General features: G+C 37.1%; 1 protein-coding gene across 2 annotated transcripts in view; it reads right to left on the bottom strand.

Annotated features, from left to right (window-relative positions):
* Positions 1 to 16,909, bottom strand: part of Cenpe (centromere protein E) — a 60,079-nt gene that overhangs the window by 15,523 nt on the left and 27,647 nt on the right. For both annotated transcript variants that reach the window (XM_048333597.1, XM_048333598.1), the window contains exons 25-39: positions 15,162 to 15,368; positions 14,305 to 14,463; positions 12,569 to 12,859; positions 12,307 to 12,462; positions 11,172 to 11,459; positions 9,790 to 10,077; positions 9,498 to 9,656; positions 8,795 to 9,082; positions 7,519 to 7,806; positions 6,381 to 6,539; positions 5,907 to 6,188; positions 4,661 to 4,819; positions 3,763 to 4,023; positions 2,814 to 2,966; positions 1,267 to 1,371 (exon numbers count right to left, since the gene is read on the bottom strand). In XM_048333597.1, the coding sequence (XP_048189554.1) occupies positions 1,267 to 1,371; positions 2,814 to 2,966; positions 3,763 to 4,023; positions 4,661 to 4,819; positions 5,907 to 6,188; positions 6,381 to 6,539; positions 7,519 to 7,806; positions 8,795 to 9,082; positions 9,498 to 9,656; positions 9,790 to 10,077; positions 11,172 to 11,459; positions 12,307 to 12,462; positions 12,569 to 12,859; positions 14,305 to 14,463; positions 15,162 to 15,368 (3,243 nt within the window). The remainder of the gene's footprint in view (positions 1 to 1,266; positions 1,372 to 2,813; positions 2,967 to 3,762; positions 4,024 to 4,660; positions 4,820 to 5,906; positions 6,189 to 6,380; positions 6,540 to 7,518; positions 7,807 to 8,794; positions 9,083 to 9,497; positions 9,657 to 9,789; positions 10,078 to 11,171; positions 11,460 to 12,306; positions 12,463 to 12,568; positions 12,860 to 14,304; positions 14,464 to 15,161; positions 15,369 to 16,909) is intronic.

Below are 16,909 nucleotides of genomic sequence, written 5' to 3'. Positions count from 1 at the left end.
GAATCTCATGGACATTCCTGCCCAGGCTGGCTTTGAACCGCGATTCTCAGATCTCAGCTTCCTGAGTAAGTAGGATTACAGGCATGAGCCACTCACTGATGCCTGGCTACTGTGCCATGTTTTGACTGGGGAATTTACTGGGCTGTTTTCTCAAGTACAATGTAGAGACTACAATTTGTGCCACCAAGGTTTTTAGGAAATCAAGTAAAAAAAAAAGTATGTGTCCAATCTGTTAAATAGATATAGACACAGCTTAAAAGAAATAAAACTGCATTTGTAAAAAATGTTCTTATAATCATGTTTCCAAAGTTAGGGAGCTGCATATTGAACTGTATGTGGAGAATGTGCTACATGATATAGCTATACACTAGCAGCAGAGTTCTGAGGGGTCTTGTATTATGTTGTTGTCATTATTATTTCTAGTCTGAGGCTTGAACTCTGGGCACAGGCACTGTCCCTGAGTGTCTTTTGCTCAAGGCTAGCACTCTACTACTTGAGCCACAGTCCCATTTCCAGCTTTTAGTGAGTAGTTTATTGAGATAACAGTCTTACAGACTTTCCTGCCCAGGCTGGCTTCCAATCATGTCCTTCAGAGCTCAGCCTCCAGAGTAGTAGCTAAGATTACAGGCATGAGCCACGGGTGCCCTCCTGAGATCACATATTCTGATGGGGTGACAATAACTTGTTACTACCTTCACTGGATGCTTAGAAACTAAGCACAGCTTAGACCATGGCTACCTCTTTGGGCCAAGCCACCATCATCTTTACCTGATTCTTGGCAGTATGGCAAATCGTTCTTCTGCTCCCATTCAATTTTCAATACTAAAGCCATAACTTTCTCTTTGAAATGTAAGACTGATCAGGTCTCCCATAGGACAAAACTCTCCAGTGGATCTCTGTCTCCCACAGAGGAAAACCCAAAGTCTTCCCTGTTAACTCTAGCTTTACTTCTTACAAGCTTGCTTTCCCCTCGTCTGTCCTTGAATTCACAAGGCATGCTGCCATCCTGGAACCACTCTCTCCAGCATATTGCTCTTCCCATAGATACCTGGTTGGCTGAACCCTTCACCTTTTGCAGCTGCTTGTTCAAATATCATTTGAAAATCATGAGCTCTCATTGTTTAATCTGTGTATGCATTATGCCAACACGTGCATGTGGTACTATGTTTAGAAAAGTGCTTGACACTACTGATTCCATTTTAGGCTTCAGGAGGCTGTTGGAGGGGTGGCTCACATTCACAGGTGGTTCCTACGGGAAATACTTACTTTTATCTTGAAGCACTTTTCTCTCAGGCTTTCTGTATGCTGGGGTTCTTTATCACATAATAATAACCTTTCACATTTTACTGCCTCTTGGTGATTCTGATGATCCTGGTTTAAGAAATAAACAGGCATAATTACATTAACATATAATGAAAAATCATGTATTCTAACTTTTAATTTTTTTGAGATAGGGTCCTCCGTATATAGTTCAGGCTGACCTTGAAGTTGTGATCTTCCTGCCTTAGCTACTCGAGTATTGGAATTACAGGCTTGTGCCTCCATACCTTACTCATATTTTTATACAAAGCTTCAAAAATGGAATTAATCATTATACTTGTAATTTTAAAAAATGTTATGATGAGAGGAAAACAAGTAACAGTACCACAAAAATCTTACAGTGAGTGGCCTCAACTCACTGGGGGACAAGTTGGGAGAATCACATTATTTTTTCTGGAAACAGGATTTATTCTTGATAGCTGCAAAGTAGGTCTTAGATTTATTTCTGGTTCCCATTCTTCTAAATCATCTTAGAACTTTACTAACAGAAGTACAGAATACAGAAAGTATTTAACCTTCTACAAATCTAACCCTTTCAAAATGTTAATAAATCTAACCCTTCAAACACTTTTATTACTTGCTCTTCCCTTAAGAAAAGCCTGCTTTACATCTCTCTTCTTTTTTGTTTTAGGTCTGAGACTGGACTCATACTCAGTACTTGCTGCTTTTTCTCCGTGGCTAGTGCTCTACCAACTGAGCCATACCATCAATTTCTACATTGCTCTTCTTAAAAATGAAGCAAACAAAATTTTCTGAAAAAATCCTTTAAATATATGTTTCCTATTTGTGTGAAAATGTATCAAGTTTTCTAACCAGCATTTACTATCCATAGAAATTTCCAGAAAAACAAAACCCAACACAATAGTTACTATTAATCTGTAGGGCTTTTCAGAAGGGGTCTCTTTCCAATTTGAGAGATTCTTATATCCTCAGCCCATTATTACCCTTAGCCACAACTTTCATCTCTTCGGTGTTTTCAGGTGACTTCTTAGTTAAGTACAAGTGATCCACAGTCATACTTTCTACAGTTTTAGGACTCATACTGCTTCTTCAATTGTTCCATTTCATTCATTTTTATGAGACTATTATTGACATCATCTTTCACTTTAAAAAAGTGGAAGTTCTTTGATCTTGAGATAATTATAAGTTAGAATGCTAACAGAATTCCATCAAAGAAAGAATGTAGTGTCTATTATACATGTAGACATACCCAAACTCAAAATCCCTAACATGAACAGAATGTTCTGCCTGGATCCAGAAACCTTCGAGTTTTTCGAGTATTTATATCAACTTTACTGGTTGAGAATCCCTAATCAGAATATCTGAAATGCTCTGACACTTGAAGTTTTGATCTTTACACTGGTTGCATTTCAGAGTTTAGATTTTTGGATTAAGAATGTTTGATCGTTATTTCTAGCTATGTATCTACATTATCCTATCCCAAAATGGCTTTAGATATAGTTACTTTCCAAAGAAGAACAAACAACATATACCTTTTTCTGTAGTTCATCTTTGGATTTATCTAAATTCTTCTGAATATCTGAAATGTGAGTTGTATTTTCTGAAACTTTCTCACTGAGTTGAAAGGTTTCTTGTTTTTTCAAAGGCATATGAGCAATTTTCAGTTCCTGTTGTGTTTCCACATCCTTTATTATTAAAAGATACAAATATAATGATGTAATGGAGCATCACCTTTGATCCTGGTTTGAAGGCAGCCCAGGCAGACAAACCTGACTCTTATCTCCAATTAACTACCAAAAAGCTTGAAGCAGAGCAGAGGTATATAGCTCAAGTGGTAGAATGGCAGCCGTGAGCAAAAGCTAAGCAAAAGCTCAAGTTCCAGAGTTCAAGCCCCAGTACCAGCACAAAGCAACAAAAAAACCCTTAAAAAGAACTACCATATGATCCTGCAATACTACTCTTGGGCATATACATGTATGTCAGCATAAAATAGAGATCTGTATATACATGTTTATACCAGCTGTATTCAGCCAAACTATAGAATCAGCCTAGGTGTCATGATCAGCTCATGAATAGGTAAAGAAAATGTGGTATATAAACCCTGCGGAGAATTATTTAGCCACAGAAAATAAAATTGTGTTATCTGAAGGTAAATGGTTTTAACTGAGGATCACTGAGTGAAATAAGTCAGACTGAGAAATAAATATGGCCTGTTCTCTCTCTCTCTCAGATGTGGAATATAGACCTGAAAAAAGAATGACATGTCATTCTGGCTGTGGGTGAAAGAACCAGAAAGAAGAGGCAAAGAGGGTAAGTGAAATCCATTACTAATTATTTAAAAAGTGGGGGAGAGTAAATAATAAAGCATACTTACTATATGTATGTATGGATATATAAAAATAAAATCCCTTTCTACAATGAACATAGACTAATAAAAAACTAGAAACGTTCACTGGATAGGAGGAAAAGTGCACAACTTACTCTGGTTATGGCTATCTGCAGGTCTTGCTTGAGTTGGTCTCTCTCTAGCTTTAGAGTCTCCTCTGTTCTCCTCATGTCATCTCTTTCTTTCATTACAGATTTCAATTCTTCATGGCTTTCATGAAGTTTCTGAACCAAACTTAAATTTTCCATTTCCATTTTATCCAGAGCTAAGCTTTGATTCTTGAATTGTTTCTGTGTTTCTCTGACATCTTCTTTTAACTTAAAAAGTTGATGTTCATTTGCTGTAAGTTCTTGAGTCTTAAGATAATCATGGAGTAATGTTAGCATAAACACTTAAAATTTTATTAGTCTAGTTATTGTTACAGTTATATTTACAATATACATACCTATGTTCAAGGGAAATACAAAAGAACAGTTTCTAAATGGAGGAAATAGTTTTCCCATGTTATTCTCATTAATAGTCTGCATAAATCCACCAGAAATGAATGTCATAATGTATACTTTTCTATGACATCTGCACACATCTATAGAGCTTAATTCACACCAAAATAGGGAACAATCCCAGTACTGTATAAGTTCCTCTGTACCTCCTGATGACCAATATTCTGCCCCTTATCATCCTGGATCATTTGCTCTGGACCTATATAGGACAATGTATTTATCTATTCACCTGCTGGTAGGTATGTGAGTTGCTTTACTATTTGGGATAAAACTGCTATGAGCATTCTTATACAGTCCTTCACTCTTTTCTCTTAGGTAGGTTCATATGGAGGACTAGAGATGCTGGGCCTCAAGCTAGGAACTTCAGCAACAGTAGGAGCCAACATCCCAGCTGTTTCTAATGTTTATGTACCAGGTCGCACCCCCTAAATGTTTTCAGCACACACACTCCAGGTATGGCATCAAACAAGTCCCATTTCCACACAAAAAATACCTTTTCTTTTAATTTGACGGATAAATTTTCTAAATCCATTTTCATAGTTGCTATTTCCTTTGTCTTCTCAGAAATAATCACTTTGAGTTTATCAATAGTTTCTTGGTGCTCTTTCAGATCCCTGTGTGCAATTCTCAGCTCCTCTTCCTTCTTTACCTCCTTTCAGGAACAGTGAACAGATTTTATGTTATGCAGGGTTTTAAATGATGTGATGTATTTTCTTATTAAAGAGAATGTCTTCACTTTTTGTTGTTGTGGTGGTGATACTGAGGATTGAACCCAAGGACTTGTGCACATTGAACAATTACTTCCCACTGAACTATGTCCTTAGGCTGCTTCTTTTTTTTTGGTATGCTAATACTGAAGTTTAAACTCAAGACCTGGGCATTGTCCATTCAGCTTTTTCTCTCAAGGTTGGTGCTTTACCAATTGAGCCACACAGCTCCACTTCTGGCTCTTTGGTGGTTAGTTGGAGATAAGAGTCTCATGGACTTTCTTGCTTGGGCTGGATTTGAACTGTAATACTCAGATCTCAGTCTCTTGAGTAGCTAGGATTATAGGATTATAAGGGTGCCTCTGCTTTTACTTCTGTTTTTTCTTTCCTTCTTTATTGTCAAAGTGATATACAGAAGGGTTACAGTTTCAGATATAAGGAAAGTACATTTCTTATGCTTTTACTTTTTAAACTACATCTTTGTGGTTTCTCTTTCTCTCCTCATCTCCTCATACCCTGCTACTATTTCAGATGCAAGCTCTTTATACACATACTATTCAGCAGTCTTATTCCTTCCTAAGGGTTATTCTGGGCTTCGAAATAGGACATTCAAATCTGTTTTGCATTTATAAGGTCTGCAGAGTATTTGGAAACATTGCGTATATTTACTCAGCTTCTTTCTAAGGAACAAATAGATTGTTTCTCATTTTTATTACAACTATCATAATAAACAGCTCTGCGGTATATGTATGCATGTGCATATTTATATGTGTTTATGTATGTACATATATATGTATGCATACATAAGTGTATAGTTTTCTTTAACAATCTGAGTTAAGACATACGTAGGATAGACTCCATTCTGTGCCCCAGCTGCTGGTACAATTCAAACCTTTGAAGAATACCAAGATCTGCCAAGATCCAAAATTATTCTTCACTCTTGCCAACCATCCCTTATGTCTCAAAGGTAAGCCACTGCTGTAAGGAAACAAAATACTGAAGAACAAGGAAGAGGAACGAGTGTATATTTACCTTGGCCTCTATTTCCCCAAGGCTGTTCCTCAGTTGATCCCTCTCTGTTTTGAGGCTTTTCTCCACAGTTCTCAGGCAACCATTTTCCTCATTAACAAACCTAATTTCTTCCATGTTTTCTTGAAGTTTCTGAGTCAACCTGAGCTTTTCTGATTCCATGCTTTCCAGAGCTGAATTCTGGGCTTCTAGCTGTTTCTTTAATTGTTCCATTTGATCAACAGTTTCCCTGAGATTATTTTTCACTTTAAAAAGTTGCTGTTCTTTCTCTTGAAGTTCTAGGATCTTGAGATAGGCAGACAGTAAGTTAGGTATACATGGAAAGGTACACACGGAAAGCCAAATAGCAGTTTCTAAATTGAACAAGCAGATCTCCACTTCCTTCAATTCTAGAGTCCTTTATATACTGTTTATTACATAGAAGATCTGATTCAAACTCCCAGTTACCTAAACAACAACAACACATAATAATACTACCTGTGCTCTGAGGGCAACATTTGCATTTTCTAAGTCTTCTTGCATACTTGCTATTTCATCTCTCTTTTCAGAAACAATTCCTCTGAGTTTATCGATGGTTTCTTGGTGTTCTTTTAGATTCACATGAGCAATTCTTAGCTGCTCTTGTTTTTCCAGATCCTTTATTGTTCAAGAAAAATAAATATAGGAGAATAACATAATTCAAACAGCATGGAAAAGTATATGGTAAAAAGTAAATTAAGCTGGGCACCACTGTCTCATGCCTCATCTCAGGAGGCTGAGATCTGAGGATCACAGTTCAAGTTCTGCCTGGGCAGAAAAGTTCCTGTGAGACTCTTAGTCCCAATTAACCACTCAAAAGAGTAGAGCTGTGGCTCAAAGTGGTAGAGCACTAGCCTTGAGCAAAAGAGCTCAGGCTCAGCATCCAGGCACTGAGTTCAAGCCCCACAACAACAACAACAACAACAACAACAACAACAACAAAGTTAAAATTTCCTTTCTCCGAGAGACTTTCTACTTTTCACTAAGCTACTTTTGCATTTCAAACATAGTCTAGATATGTATTCAGACATATTCCAGTTATACTACTCTGCAACTTTATCCTTTTCTCTAACAGGACACCTGTCATTACAGTTATCTGTTCCTGCTTTATTATTATTTAAAAAAATTATTGTTATTGTAAAGGTGATGTACAGAGGGGTTACAGTTACATAAGTCAGGTAATGAGTACATTTCTTCTTGGACAGTGTCACCCCTTCCCGTGCTCTTTCCCAGTTTTTCCCCTTATCCCTACCCACAAATTGTATAGTTCATTTTCAATATAGTGTCTAGAGAGTTCCACTGCTGCATTTGTTCATCCTATGTCCCACCAACCTATTTTATTCTTTGCCCATGGAGCAGTGATTAATGCTGTGTTTGTGCCTATGTAACTAGTTCCTAATTAATGGTTAGGCAGAATTTTCCTGAGTCCTTTGTCTGTATTTTATGATTGCAATTTGTTGTAACAGATATCTGTATAAACACTGCAGGAGAGATAGGTATGGCTCATTTTATACTCTATCCATAATCTCCATGGCCCATAGTTCTTCTAGGATACAAGGTTGCAGAGTTACTAGATGGGGGAAAAATGGCTACATACTTTAGTTTTGGTTTCTTTAAGGTCTTCCTGGAGCTGCTCTCTTTCTACTCTGAGAGTCTTTTCCATGTTTCTAAGGTCATCTCTTTCTTTGGTTACAGATTTCATTACTTCCAGGTTTTCATGGAGTCTCTCAGTCAACTTTAGGTTTTCCATTTCTGTATTTTCCAGAATTAACCTCTGAGCCTCAAGTTGCTCTTTCAAATGTTCCATTTCGTAAGTCTTTTCCTGAGCTCCATTAGTAGCATCCATTATGAGATGCTGGTGTTCTTTTTCCTGAAGTTCTTGGAGCTGAGAAATTAAAGAAGTTAGGTCAATAGGAAGGAGGATTTACTGTCTCTCTCGCTCCTTCCCTCTCCTCTTCTCTATCTCTCCATTCATCCACAAGATTGATTCTTAAATTAAGGCCAAATTAAAAAAAAAATTATCTTTAAGTAGTTGTACAAAGGGGTATAGATTCAACCTGTCAGTTTATAAGTAGAGCACATCCGTTCAATGTCACCCCTTCTACCATTCTCCCCAAAACTTTTTTTTTTTTTTTTTTGCCAGTCCTGGGGCTTGGACTCAGGGCCTGAGCACTGTCCCTGGCTTCTTTTTTGCTCAAGGCTAGCACTCTGCCACTTGAGCCACAGCGCTACTTCTGGCCATTTTCTGTATATGTGGTGCTGGAGAATTGAACCCAGGGCCTCATGTATATGAGGCAGGCACTCTTGCCACTAGGCCATATCCCCAGCCCACTCCCCAAAACATTTTAATCTAATCTAGTGTATGTACTTTCTGAAGTAGATGCTACTTTCCAGTTTAACAAAACAAGACCTTTTTTTTTTTTTTTGCCCAGTCCTGAGCCTTGGACTCAGGGCCTGAGCACTGTCCCTAGCTTCTTCCCGCTCAAGGCTAGCACTCTGCCAACTGAGCCACAGCGCCCCTTCTGGCCGTTTTCCATATATATGGTCCTGGGGAATCGAACTGAGAGCTTCATGTGTAGGAGGCAAGCACTCTTGCCACTAGGCCATATTCCCAGCCCCAAGAACCTATTTTTTCTTATAATTCAGCATGTGAATTTCCTAAACTCCTTTGACGTTTTGGCTCTGTCTTTCCTGAAGCAATCAGGTACTAACAGTTTCTTTGCATTCACTAGAATATATGCAAGCGATTTTCAGTTTCTTTTCTGTTTCTTTTGTAATTAAGAGAAAAATGAGTAACTTAATAACAAACACTATCATGACAACTACCTTAACCTATTTTTGTTTCTAAGAACTGTTAAAGGAGGAAGACTTACTTTGGTGATCAGATCTTTCATGTTTTCTTTCAGCTGGTCTCTCTCCTCCTGTAAGGCCTCCTGAACCCTTATCAGTTCATCTCTTTCCTTAGTTAGAGCTTTCATTTCTTTTTGACTTTCTTCAAGTTTCGTATTCAGCTTGAGCCTGTCACTGTCTATACTTTGGAGGGCTGAATCTTTGGTTCCAAGAAGCTCCTTCAATCCTTTGTCTTCATTCAGTTTTTCTGGTGTCTCACTGATTTCTTTTACATAGATAAGTCGTTCCTGTTTCTCACAAAGCTCTTGGATCTTAAAAATAATAATGAAATAAGTTAAATAGTTAAAAAATACACATGTTCATATACATATTTTGATTATTATTATCACTAGTTATTATTGTCTTTTTGCCATTTCTGGGGCTTGAACATAGGGCCTAGGTCCCTGAGCTCTTTTGTTTGAGGCTAATGCTCTATCAGTTGAGCTACAGCTCCACTTGCAGCTTTTTGGTGATTAATTATAGATAGGAGTCTCACAGACATTCCTGCCCTTGCTAGCTTGACCTGTGATCCTCAGAACTCAGCCTCCTCCTGAGTAGCCCACAGACATAATTAATTTAACGAAAAATAAATGCTTGCTTTCCAAGCTACTTTGGCATGTAAACAGTAGTAGCCCAGTTAGCTACCTTGCTCAAGTGTTCTCCCCCTTTTCCTGGTTCCCCATTTACCTTTTCCTGTAACTTGCCACGGGCTGTCTCTAGTTCCTTTTGAATGCTTGATATTTCGGTTTCCCTGTCTGCCAGGTTCATTTTCAGGGAACCAACAATTTCCTCTTGTTCTTTCAGGCAACCTTGAGTAACTTTAAGTACTTCCTCTGTTTCCAGGTGCTTTAGTATTAGAGGAAATTTAAAAAAATTTATAGAAACATTATAATCATGACAGTGAAACTGACTCCTCATAAAGGTTTAGTTCTTAAAAAATATTTGCTTAGAAAATACACAGTGAAAAGATGAAACCTACTTTTGCTGTGATTTCTTTTATGTGTTCTGTGAGTTTGCTGCATTCTGACCGAAGAACTTCCTGTAGTTGCTGTAGGTCATCCCTCTCCTTAGCTAGTGACAGCAATTTCTTGTGACTTTCTTCAAGTTTCTCAGACAAGTTGAGCTTTTCCATTTCTACTGTGAGTAGTGTGGAAGCTTTGGCATGGAATTGTGCCTTCAACTGCTCCATCTCACTCATCATTTTAGTAGTCTGATCTTTTTCTTCCATATTCAAGGACTCTTCTTTTTGGTCTTGAGCTTCTTGGATCTTAAGAGAAATGTAAAATAATACAGATGACATCTAGAGATAGCTTAGGGGGAAATCAGTGTATTTTCTACAACTTAGACAAGATTCAATGACTCAATAACAGAGTCTACTCTCTATTTTTCCATTATTTAGGCATTTAATACATTTTTCAAAATTGAAAGATCATTGTTGTCAATGATTCTCTTAAGAGATCAGAGGTAAAATAGTACTATTTACATGATTTTACCTTCTTGAGACTTACAGTTGAGGGGTAAAGATTAACATTATGCCTAAATCCTACCCTACAGAGACATTGAACTCGCAAGTCTCAATGTCACACCTAGATATCATGAGTGAGTAGGAGGGACTCCCTAGGAGATAAGACAGTTTTGGGTGAGGTGTGTAGGATGACAGCATTCATTATACCAAGGAGACAGTGGAAGTACTGAACATTAAGAGTAAGGAGTTCCAGCAAGCCCAGAGATGAAAAGTGCAAGCAGGTAGGTGTTGCTGGAACACAAGGAAGAGCAGAGTGAACTAGGCTAGAGAACAGCAAGGTCTGGAGTCCAGACTCTCCAAGACCATGTGCAGGAGTCTGGTCTTTTTTTAAAGAATAGCAGTAAGATAGTAAACGTATTGTGAGTAGAGAAGAATAAAATATAAGTAGGAATGATTTCCAGGCTTCTGATAGGATCCATAAGAAAGACTGTAGTATTAACAGTTTTCCTTTCTAAACGTAAGGCAAGGACTTTGTAGCTCAGGCTGCCCTTGAACCCATCATCATCCTGTCTCAGTACCTCATTACAGCGCATATCACCATGCTCAGCGTAGAGGAATAAACTTGAACAACTAAATAAGAGCATTCACTTTGGGCTTTACCTTCGCAATAATTTGGTGTGCTGCTCCTAAATCAATTCATAGCCATCTTCTCTGAGACATTTTCCTCCCAGTCTCAATAGTAGTTAGCTTTTGCCAGCAATCATAGAATTATTTTATTTCTAAATTCTCTTTCATGATTAAAAGGCATTTAAAGAACACTGGCATAAAAAATTCAAATCGGAATACTTGATTCTGATAAAATACTCATTAAATGGGAGGAAAAAAATAGTACTCACATTAGCCAATGTTTCTTTGATGTCTTCTTTCAGCTGGTTGTATTCAACTTGAAGTGTTTCTTTTATCTGTTTAAGGTAATCTCTTTCCTTGGTTAGAGACTGTATCTCTTCCTGACTTTTTTGAAGTTTCTCAGCCAGCTTGAGCATTTCCATCTCACTGCTTTCCAGTAGTGTTGAATTTGTGGTTTGGGAGTATTTTTCCAGTAGCTCGAGTTTATTCACCGTTTTCTGAGTCTCGTCTTCTTGCACAGTTCGAAGAAGCTCTTGTTCTTCATGAAGCTCTGATACCTTGTAAATAGTCATATAGTACCAATGTTACTATCTAGAAATCATCATCATCATCATCATCTTTTTAAAGGAGAAAAGGTCAGGACACTTTACACAGCAATGAAAATGACTTTGAATTATAAGGACTTAGACTACAACCCTACTTATTCCTTTCTCCTGAACTGCACTGTCTCTAGTCATACTTTTCTGTTAGTTACATAAACTTTCCTTTCAGCTTAGATGCGAAATGAACCAATTCTTGCACATTACAAACAAACTGTTACCTCAGTGAGTTGTAAATGCCTTTTTTGGGTCTAGTTTCCAAATGCTACAGTAGAAAAATTATAGTTGAACTATATCCCGGCAAATGTATGGCTCAGATGGATCGAGAGCTACTCTCAGTTTTCCCATGTGTGGACACTGATTTTTCTTTCCTCTGATCATGTAATCTTGTGTATTGTATCTCTGCTAAATTATATTGGAATTGTGAGATTTAAAAAAAGATCTACACTGATGAATAATAACAATGTTGATTTATACCCATACTTTCAAAAGATACACAGGTTTTTAACATGGGCTGGTCCAACTTTTCCAATCTTTCATTTCTTCTACAGTGTTTACCATTATTTGCTGTTACCTTTTTCATTTGATTGCTTGTCACTCACTTTCCTGCATTTGACTAAGGGTTTCAGGGATGCTCTCTACCCATTCATGTTGTATTTCTATAACCCTGACTGAACCTGCTATTATAGTCAACGAGTACCCAATGAATCGAGCATAACTCAGTCACTATATATATTTCTTACCTTTCATTCAAAAGAGAAAGGAAGGAAGAAGTGACAGGGGACAGAAAGATGAAAAGACGAACCTTTTCTTGTAAATCACTATCTGACTTTTCCAAGTTCTGAGTCTTCACTATTTGAGCTTCTTTCTCAGAAATGCTTTTTCGTAGTGCATCAATAGTGTTTTCATGCTCTTTTAGATGTATGTGAGCAATATTTAATTCTTCCTTTGTTTGTAGGCTCTGAATTGGTAAATGAAATTTAAAAATTATTCCATGATTGCCTTCCTTTAATTGCCTTAGTTTTTAAAGGAACATTTATCAGAGAAGGAAATGGGGTACAACTTACTGTAGTTTCGATTTCTCTTATATATTCTTTAAGCTGGTCTCTTTCTATTTCAAATGATCCCTGTAATTCCTTTAGGTCATTTCTTTCTTTGGTTATATATTTAATTTCCTCATAATTTTCATTAAGTTTCTGAGCCAATTCCAGCTTCTCTCTTTCCATATGTTCCAAAGTTAATTCTTGATTCTTTAATTCATTCTTTAGCTTCTCCATTTCATTCATCTTTTTCAGCATCTCACTCATCTCTTCTTTAATGGTAAGAAGTTGATTCTGTTTTTCTTGGAGTTGCTGGCTCTTAAGATGTACAAGTTTTATAATTATCACTTTGACTGTATTTCCCCAATTTTTTATGCACAAACATGAATAGAATACTGCCTATAACCCCAAGATAAGCAAACAAGCAGCATTTATAATAACTCATCCATATGTAAAGATGGCATAAAGACTCTCAATGAATGTTGTTGAACAATAAGGGATAGGAAAGGGAGAGAAACAGAGTGAGTTAATCTTATTAAAATAGAATATTTGCAAGTGAGAAATACCTGGTAAAACCCTGTGATACAATTTATGTACAATAAACAACAACAACAACAACAAAACAAACAATGAGGAGAAAGTAAAGCAAGCTCTGTTGGGGTGGGGAGAGGCAATGGTGCAGGATAAGTCAAGCAGTAGCAAGGGTGGTTTAACTGGGAAACATGAGAAAGCAGGAGGCAGGAAGAAATGGAAAGATTCTTGGCCAAGCCTTCAGAGGGAGCATAGTACTACAAATATGCCAATGTTAGACTTAACACGATGTAGACTGTGGAAGAAATCCATTTCTCTTGGTGTAAGCTACTTAGTTTGCCATATTTTCACTTGACTTGCTTAGAAAATTTACACGTTACTTGGAAATTTTAATTTTACTTAAGAAAACTGATATAGGTTGATGAAGGAAGATCAAAATAAAAATATAAGCCAATAGATAAATCAAATACAGTGTATGGCTACCAAATAATTGTAATTTTGTATCATCTTGAAAACTTAAAAAAATATATTTGCTTTTAACTGTCACAGGCTATTGACTTCACCTTTTCCAGGTTTTAGTAAATTTAATTTGAGATAGTGAAAAGGATCACAGTTAAAATTAAAACAGATCTGGCACAATGATATATTAACTAGAATGCAAGTACACAACTCAGATGAAATAAAGGAGCTCTGTGATTGCATGCTAGAATCACTTGGGGACTATGGTTAATGCAGGAGTTTTAGGTCTCAGACATTTATTACTAGAGCACCTTACTTCCACAAAGGAATGATTCAGTGAACTGAAAGCCTCTGGGACAGTGATAGGCTCACATTAATAAGTCACCAATATGTCTACATGCAGGCAAAACCTTTGTTTTGTTGACTACTGTATCTCAAGTGCTCAGGACAATGCCTGGTTTGTAGTAGGGCTCAATAAATGTTTCATGGATGATACATTACATGATTAGTGTAGAAGACATAAGGCCTTCTCTTACCTAGAGGCAAGAAAAATATAACCCTCACAAAGAATGTTAAGTTCTCAGTATAAATTGAAATTGTCCAAAAAACTCAACAGTCTGAAATCTGTTCATTTTGGAAATATACGCTATTCCTAGAATTAGGTCTACAGTAATTAAAATTATCTCTCCCTCTTCCCCCCCCAAAAAAGGAAAAGAAAAGAAAAGAAAGGTTAGCTAGGAAAAATGATCACGCAGATAATTTTGAAAATTTACCTTTTCTTCTAGCATTTCTTCAATGTCCCTCAATCTCTCATGGGTCCTAGCAAGCTCTTCATCTTTCTTTACGACTTGGTTCTTTTCTTGTGCCACTGTTTCTTGTTGCTTTTTTAGTTCCTCTCCAAGCATTCTTAATTCTTCCTGGTTTTCAATGGTCTAGAATTAAAAAAAAAAAAGGTCAAGATTAAAATAGATATTGACTTACATTTATGAAATTGGGAAAAAAAAACCCCAGCATTTATCTTAGCACACAAATCAAGAAACAACGGCTTCTTAAGGAAATATTTAAGTAACAGCGGGTCCACAGGGAACTTTTCAGATACAAGAACTACATTAGGTATACAAGTACTCAGAAACACCAACAACTAAAAATAAGGTGAAAAACTTACAAGAGTTAGAATAGAAACAAAACAAAGGCTTGCACACTGAAAATCTGTGTCACATCACCAACAAAATACATGATTATAAGACACAGAATAGCCAACAAATGTATTAAGAAAATCCCAACATCCTGTCATTAGGGAAAGGCAAATTAAAATAAAGTACATCTTCATTAAAATTAAAAGCCCCAATAAATATAAAGTGTTGGTGAGAGAGGACACGGAACCATCAGAATTCTCTTAATTTACTAAAGGAAATGGTAAATGGAAAAATGAATCTGTAGCTCAGCCTTAACAAATTCTCATCAACTTATGCGCATGCCTCCTTAGGACTCAGTAGTTCCACTGAGGTGAGAACATAGGTGCAGCCATGTGTTAAAAGTTATCAAACTTGTACTTCCATGAAATGTACTCAAAGAAGTTGATGAAAACTTAAAAACAAGGCATTGCCAAATATACACTGTTAACTCCTACCATTTCAATATTTTCTTTTAGGTCCGTCTTCAGTTGCTCCTTTTCTGCTGTAATTCTTTCCAACATTTGTTGGAGTTCATTTTTTTCTTGGATTAAGGACTGTATTTTACTTTGTTGTTGCTCAATTACCTCCTCATCCTTAATATCTGCAATCCGTGTTTGGGGGCTTTGGGATCCCAAGTTTGCCTCTTTATCTATGCTGGCCATCTAAAATAGAATACAGCAGAGAAAGGGAAGAAGGGACATCATCCAAAAAGAAATGTACTCATAACCTGATTTACGTAACTGTAACTCCTCTGTACATTACCTTTATAATAATAAAAAATAAAAATAAAGTACATAGAATAAGACTTTCTAAAGTAGTTAATGACAGAGCTGGGAATATGGCCTAGTGGTAAAGTGCTCGTCTCATATACATGAAGCCCTGGGTTCAATTTCTCAGCACCACATATATAGAAAAAGCAGGAAGTGGTGCTGTGGCTCAAGTGGCAGAGTGCTAGCCTTGAGCAAAAAGAAGCCAGGGACAGTGCTCAGGCCCTGAGTTCAAGCCCCAGGACTGGCAAAAAAAAAAACCAAAAAAAAAAAAAAAAGAAAAAGTAAAGTAGTTAATGACGACTCTAATATGATAAAAAAAAATAGCCAAAATTATTCTTCACTATAACCTTATGACTTCACAACTTCAAACATTTACCTGTTTTTATGAGCTATTACCAGAGCTTAAACTCAAGACCATTGCACTTTTGCTTAGCTTACTCTACTCATGGCTGGCGCTCTCCCACTTTAACATACTATAGTTTTGCTGGTTAACTGGAGATAAAGAGTCTCATGGATTCTTTCTGTGGAGATAGCATTGAATGGTGATCCTCAGATGTCAGCTTCCTGAGTAGCCAGGATTATAGGTGGGAGGCACCAATGCTTAGCTTCGTTAAAAAAATTTAAAACATAGCCTAATCCTCCACGCTGTTACATGCTCTTCAAATTATAATTGCTAGTAGCTGCTTACTCTCTACTGTAGGTAAAAGATACTTCATTTAGCTACATTCTTATTGTTTGCAATATGCATGGTCGTGGTGAGCAGGTTTGGGACTGGTCTCTAGCATGTTAGAATTCAGAATCTAAAGCAATAGAATACGTGAGTATAGCCCAGTCAGAAACAGTTTTCTGTAATGACACCATTTCAAATTGGAATTTAGTCTAGAAAGTATTTGAGCTAGTATAATCTAAGAGCTCTAATTACAAAGGCAAAATGTCCTTCATGTGAGACCAAGCTAACAGTTTAGTGAGCACTCCAAAATGCATTCAGCATACACCTACCAATATATCCCTCTGTTCCCCAGATGACTGGGGGGGGGGGGGGTCCACTGGAATACCCATAAACACCCACTTATTCATATGGTCAATTCCAACATAAACATGATACCACATAGTACAAGAAGCAAAAATAAAAATGTAGATTCTTAGGAGAATAGTGGTTACCAGGACATGGAAAGAGTAGGGGGAGAAGGGAGGTCCAGTGGGTTGGTGAGATGATGGCCAATGCATGCAGGCCGACGGAGGGAATGCCACCTAATCTTCTATGGCATTAACAATTACTATACTACAATAGCACTGCCAGTAGTATGACAGTGACTGTTTCCAGATAGCTATTAGAGAGGACTCTAAATGTTCCAACACAGAGGATGAATGTATTTGTCTGAAGTGATAAAGATGGCAGTTATTTTGATCCAATCAATCCACACTATATACAT

The sequence above is a fragment of the Perognathus longimembris genome, chromosome 24, assembly GCF_023159225.1.
Source record: "Perognathus longimembris pacificus isolate PPM17 chromosome 24, ASM2315922v1, whole genome shotgun sequence".
Taxonomy (NCBI): Eukaryota; Metazoa; Chordata; class Mammalia; order Rodentia; family Heteromyidae; genus Perognathus; species Perognathus longimembris.
The sequence above is the reverse complement of the archived record's forward strand: the minus strand, read 5'-3'. Positions and strand labels throughout refer to the sequence as shown.